The sequence below is a fragment of the Seriola lalandi genome, unplaced genomic scaffold (genome assembly GCF_002814215.2).
Source record: "Seriola lalandi dorsalis isolate HSWRI2012SDOR001 ecotype SW California unplaced genomic scaffold, Sedor1 jcf7180002054566, whole genome shotgun sequence".
NCBI classification, from domain to species: Eukaryota; Metazoa; Chordata; class Actinopteri; order Carangiformes; family Carangidae; genus Seriola; species Seriola lalandi.
In genome coordinates, this window is record NW_019525119.1 from 332,909 (window position 1) to 339,280 (window position 6,372).

The 6,372-nt window shown below is 43.1% G+C and overlaps 1 protein-coding gene across 1 annotated transcript; it reads left to right on the top strand.

The window, feature by feature from the left end:
• Positions 1-258: 258 nt before the first annotated feature.
• On the top strand, positions 259-2,975 carry glulb (glutamate-ammonia ligase (glutamine synthase) b). The gene is made up of 7 exons (XM_023416542.2): positions 259-415; positions 837-1,019; positions 1,130-1,291; positions 1,382-1,528; positions 1,636-1,763; positions 1,858-2,057; positions 2,146-2,975. Exons 2-7 carry the CDS (start codon positions 854-856, stop codon positions 2,462-2,464), a joined length of 1,122 nt encoding a protein of 373 aa, XP_023272310.1. The 5' UTR covers positions 259-415; positions 837-853; the 3' UTR covers positions 2,465-2,975.
• Positions 2,976-6,372: the final 3,397 nt, after the last annotated feature.

Below are 6,372 nucleotides of genomic sequence, written 5' to 3' on the forward strand. Positions count from 1 at the left end.
ACCACCAGTCTGAATGTGTGTCTTTCTCTCACCGTGTGCCACTTTTTAAATCCTGTTTGACTGTGTGTTTTTTGTTTTTGTTATTGTTTTCGTTTTTCGGGCTTCACAGATGTTAATTAAAGTATGGTGAAAAAGTGGAAGCTTTTTTTCTTCTTCTTTTTTCTTTTACTGTGGGGGTGTTTCCCCCCTTTTGTTATTCACCAACAGTGAAGCCAGTGACTCCCACATGTCCTCAACACGGACCGATCACGTTTTCTTTTGGCCAATCAGAAGCGGCGGGGATGCTCTGCAGCGCTATAAATCCAACGTGGAAGCAGTGAAGCAAGTAGGAATGAACAACAATAGACACCTTCACAGCGACCACTTATCTGGAGACGCTTTTCAGCTTTTAATTTTTTTCTACACTTAACATAAGGTAAGAGCGTTTGGACGTTTGCTGCTGGGTTTGTTTCCTGTTCGTGTGCTGCTGAGACTTTCTCTGTTTTAACCTGTGGTTTCTGTGTTTACATTCCTCGGATTTACGTGATCGTTAACGTCACCGGGTGCTAAAAGTTGTTTTCACTTCACTTGCCTTGTATGAGCCTTTTATTAAACATTTGAATTAGAGCAATAGAGGAGCAGGTTGTTGTCTGAATCCTTGACGATGTTGTTGCTGTTGTTTTTTTTCTGTCATAAAGTAGTATCTCCCTTGTTAGTAACATTCAGTTTAACCTCTTTGTTCTGCGCCTCATGTGATTGGATTATCTTTTTTGTGGGTATACCATTTTAACTTGTGGATCCGGATAGAGTGGCTCTACTACTGTGTGATGCTTAGTGTGCCCTTCTTCACTCTGTAGGTCTTGGGGTCAAGAAAATGGCCACCTCAGCAAGTTCAAAACTGAACAAAGCTGTAAAGCAGCAGTACATGGACCTCCCTCAGGGGGACAAGGTCCAAGCCATGTACATTTGGATAGATGGCTCTGGAGAGGGACTACGCTGCAAGACAAGAACTTTGGATTCTGAACCGAAGACGATTGAGGGTAAGATCTGGCTCCGCTATGGTCAATAACAGCGTACAGGAAAACAACGATTAAATACAGCTTTAAGCTTCTGAAATAGATCATTGATATCAGTTGTTTTCCTGTGTCAGATCTTCCTGAGTGGAACTTTGACGGCTCCAGCACCTACCAATCAGAGGGCTCCAACAGCGACATGTTCCTGGTCCCTTCAGCTATGTTCAGGGACCCGTTCAGGAAGGACCCCAACAAGCTGGTGCTCTGTGAAGTGCTCAAGTACAACGGGAAGCCAGCAGGTGAGCAGAAGATGAAGAAACCCGAGCGTCGTTGCAGTTAAAGCTGTCTTGTACTGTATGGAAGCTAACTTCTGATTGCCGTTCCAACAGAAACCAACCTGCGTCACACCTGCAAACAGATCATGAGGATGGTGGAGAATAACCACCCATGGTTCGGTATGGAGCAAGAGTACACTCTCCTGGGCACAGATGGACATCCCTTCGGCTGGCCCTCCAACGGCTTCCCAGGTCCACAAGGTGAGTGTCGGGTTTTTCTGGCTTGTCTCATTGTTTACTGACAAATAATACGTTAGAAATAGTAACGGCCAGCGGAGTGGTAATACTTGGTTTCCTTGCTTGATTAGGGCCGTATTACTGTGGAGTGGGAGCAGATAAGGCATACGGACGAGACGTAGTGGAGGCGCACTACAGAGCCTGCCTGTATGCTGGAGTTCAGATCTGTGGAACCAATGCTGAAGTCATGCCAGCTCAGGTACTGTCCGGCAAAATGCTTCTTTTTTTCAGTTGTCAAATAGTTTAATAACCATTATTAATCAGTTAATGATACCGCCTGTGTTGTGTGTCAGTGGGAGTTCCAGGTCGGGCCGTGTGAAGGTATCAACATGGGGGACCATCTGTGGGTCGCCCGCTTCATCCTTCACAGGGTGTGTGAGGATTTCGGCGTGGTGGTGTCTTTTGACCCCAAGCCTATCACAGGGAACTGGAATGGCGCCGGCTGCCACACCAACTTCAGCACGAAGGAAATGCGAGAGGATGGTGGACTGAAGTAAGGATGACCTTTAACTGTATACAGTGGTGTGGTTTTGAATTTCTTGATTTTTGAGCGTGATCCTAAGCCCATCTGCTCCTCGCAGGGTCATCGAAGAGTCGATCGAAAGGCTGTCAAAGAGACACAGGTATCACATCGGGGCCTACGATCCCAAAGGCGGGCTGGACAACGCCAGACGCCTCACTGGTCATCACGAAACCTCAAACATCGAGGAATTCTCAGCGGGTGTGGCCAATCGGGGCGCCAGCATCCGCATCCCTCGCTCTGTGGGGCAGGACAAGAAGGGCTACTTCGAGGACCGCCGTCCGTCCGCCAACTGCGACCCTTACATCGTCACGGAGTCTCTGGTGCGCACGTGTTTACTGAAAGAAGAAGGAGAAGAGCCCACAGATTACAGCAAATGAACAATGCGAAACAAACAGTCATTTCCAGTACTGTATTTAGCTTTGTGTCTAGTTCAGGAGCATGGATTTAAATTTTTTTTATTTTTATTTTTTTTTTACTTGACGGATGAAACAATGAGGTGTTCCTGCATTCTCTGTGGATTCAGTTGTATGCAGAAGTTCTTTGATAACATAAACACTGCCTTTCTGTCAGCAAGGCGTTCTGTCACGGTAGCTGATCATTTGTATAGAAGTACATTATTGTAATGATTTTAACTTGTACTAATAAACTGTCCAAGTGCAGCAGGAGATTGCTGTAGATCTTGTACCTCTGACACAAACGATCCCAAAGGCATCTGAATGTTTTTAGCAGTCCTTGGCCTCTGTCATGTGTAGATAGTTAAGGTCATTGTGTAAGCCAATCTACTTTTCTATGTTTTTGTTTTTTTTAATTAATGCATGTCTTGTTTTGTTTTTTTTCACTTGTAAATGTGACTTGCAAGAACTCTTTAATAAACAGCTAACATTTTTACATCTGAGTTTGTCGGTTTAATCCAAACGTTTCCCGGTGTATGTTATATTCTGACAGAAACCAGTTTTGTAACATCCATACTGTCAGCTGATCTGAATCTCCGAAATGTGACCGGCGTTAAGGGAAAAATGCGACTGTAACACTAAACAAATGGTGCTTAATTAAGACAAGTGAAATCCACATCCTTCTACTTATTCTGACAGCTGAACAGACCAGAGTGTCGTCATTAGAAAATCAATATGACGTCAAACCGGTCAAAGGGCCTGCGAACAGATTTATCATTTACCGCCCAGGTGCTGACAACTTGCACGTGAGCGCACAGACTTTTGCTGACTCTTCGGGAGCCTTGCTCTTCTACGGCACATTTCAGTCCAAAAATAGTGTGTGTGTCTGTCTGGTATGTTTTGACACAAGCCTGGATAACCTATGCACCAGCTCTTAAAGTAGGTCAGGAAAGTAAAGGGAGGATGGGGAGTTCCAAACAAAATCTGTCTGAAGACTTGAAGTTAGTTGTATCATATGCTGTAACGCTCATTGTATTGCATTAGGTGTTTAGGTGACTATCACAATTTAGTAATTAGAGCTGAACTTCTCACATTTATAGAAGAACAACTGTAACTGATTATTAAAAGGCAGATTTTTTTCTTTTTTTTTGTTACTTTTCACATTAAATTGCACATGCTGTGCTCTCCTACAGTGCTCCTCACCATGTTGTTTTTATTGCAGTCAAACTATCTGGTTCAGTGTTGTGACTATCTCTAGTTTCACTTAATTCATACCATGTTGTACGGTTCCTTTCATTTCGAAAACTGCAAAAAAACTGGATGTGAAGGCAGGTTAGGGTTTGGGTTAGATGATGCAGTGAATGTACGGTATGTACAGTATGTATGGAGCTGGTGAGGGCGACTCATTCCTCACGTTCAGCCTAAACATGTTTGTTTTGGGTTTTAAAAAACCAACTTAGTTTCAAACTTTTTGGTGCCGAGAACAGTCTTAAATGGATATTTATCTTTTCGCTGCTTGTTTTGCTTGCAACATGTTTTCGTAACTTGTTCTATTGTGCAGAACTCAGGTCATTGTTTCCTCTACCCGCCTCCTACAGGGTTACCACAAATTATTTCAAGTTCTAATTTTCATCACTGCTCATCATGTTCTCCAGGCACTGTTATCCATTCGTTTCACTCCGACGTGAAAATGAATTTGCAGAGATTTAAAACAGGCCTGAGTTTGTTGGAATTTTAATTGTCCGAAAGGCTGCGTTCTTGTTGTCCACTGCATTAAAATGAAAATATAAAATCACTGAGAAATAAAAGCAGACATTGTTTTCAAGTTACTGCTATTAAATAACTCTATCATATTGTGCAACTTAAGTAAGTTTATCTTCGAATGACTTAACCTTCCTATTTAGGAATTTATCCTAAATTTAACATGAAAGAACTGAATGAAATGATTTGTGTTTCGTTTTTTATTTTAGTCTAAAGGTTATGAACTGGGATCACTGGTGTCAGCAGGGTGACAGGGTGACCTAAAGAAGCACTCCAGTAAAAGTTGCATCTGTCTCTTGTACAGTTGTGACCTTCAGTGAGACGTCACAAAGACTAGATTTAGTTTTCTCACAGGTAGCCGGTGAAGGAAAAAAGCTGTGGACATGTTCATTGGGCGGCCATGGGTCAGTCATGGACAGATCTTTATGAGCGGACGAAGAAAAGCTAAGTCTGAAAAGTATTTAGTGCTTGAGGGAAAACCATTGTCTGCTCGGGTGACCCCAGTGTTAGTTTCATGCCATGCTTTACTCGCTGATCTGTACAAAATTATACCATGACCAAGACCTGACCGTGCTCCGCTCTATTAAACCTGGTGTAAAGGTTCATGAGGGGAACACGTGGGATATAAAGGGTGCTGTAGATCTAAAGCAAGTTACCTAATCGCTTCATTCAGCGAGGATGAAGGTGTGTTTGTGTGAATTATGACAGCACACCAGAGGGTCGGGGACGGTTTTCCTTATAAGGGCATTCAGCTTGAGTTAAACTCAGCCTTCACTGAAGTTTAATTGAGGTGAGATGTTTAGAGAAGTTTACTTTGTCATGATCAGTTCCAACTAATATCATTGTCGGAGTGATGACGACAGTTTGTACCGAATTAAATCAAATTTGGAGATAAGATGTGGCGTTTGCAATCAAAATGAAACTACAGCCGAGCTTATTTTAGTTCATTTCCACAGAGGCACTAGATAACAGTTCTGGTAAATGCTCTGTATTTTTTTTCCTTCTTGATTTAGCACATTTGCGATTAAATAAACTGCAGTTGTAGCGCGTGTAGCGGTATTTGCTTGCAGCGATGTGTTTGACATCAGTCTGAAAACACACCAAATTCAATTTGGCTCGGAGTCCACTGCCACAATAAGAAGTCCAAATCACGTTGCGTTGGCCTCCTTAAATTACATCCACAAACTGAGCTCAGGAAATGTTACTGTACACATAAATGCCTCTTGCAAAGAGACATATCAGACAAAATCCTAGCTGTGCAATTGGTTGCAGATTGAGCCCAATCGAAATGCCTTGTATACGTGTGCACATACTGTACTGCATATTTTACTGTTGCACAACCCATTCAAATGTTCCTACTGCATTACAAGTCGTCGCCCCCCCCCCTCGTTTTATCCTGTTACTTGATCCCATTGTTCTGTTTGTAGAGAGGGGTGTGAAAGTGTGTGAATGCGTCACCTAAGCAACAATGCAAGGATAAATGTTGATTTTTCAGATAGGATAACCTGGGCTGATAAACTGGACCAAATGGGACGGCTCGTGAAGAAAAACATAACGCCTTGAGCCTCGTTTCCATGGCAGCCGGAGTCTAAGCTCAGGCAATCTGGTGTGTAGAGGAGAGGCGGGGGTGGTGCTCCATATGAGCCTATTACATAACAGGCAGGTCAAGAGTAGCTTATGTATAGTGCACAGAACAAAGAACATAGTTTACAAACCACAACTCTGCTTCTTGTTTTAAAACAATGCCCAGAAAAGTCAGTGTAGTATCGCATATCAAGACACACTACATAATCTCACTTTGACCTTTTCATCACACAACACAGACTATTCATTGTAAATAAAATGGTATCTGAACTGCAATTCAATCAGAGGCTCTAAACCTAATCAGATATCTTGAGTCCAATCAGCAAATGAAGCACCATCCTTGGCTGCCTTAGGTCTAATCTCATCACATGAATACAGTTCCTTCTGTTTTGGAGGGCCCCGGCTTTCGCTGCTATCAATACACTGGCTATGATTCGTCCCCACCCCCAACCACACCCCCACCACCCACCACCCACCCATCAGCGCATCTCGGGGACATGTATCGCAAACCGTCCCAACGTGGCTGTCCTAATGGACGGAAACTTGAG

Bases quoted from the DNA above. Each gene is read 5' to 3' on its own strand.
- glulb (XM_023416542.2), top strand. From the start codon at position 854: ATGGCCACCTCAGCAAGTTCAAAACTGAACAAAGCTGTAAAGCAGCAG. The intron at 1,020-1,129 runs GTAAGATCTGGC...TTCCTGTGTCAG, and splicing joins TGAACCGAAGACGATTGAGG to ATCTTCCTGAGTGGAACTTT. The intron at 2,058-2,145 runs GTAAGGATGACC...TGCTCCTCGCAG, and splicing joins CGAGAGGATGGTGGACTGAA to GGTCATCGAAGAGTCGATCG.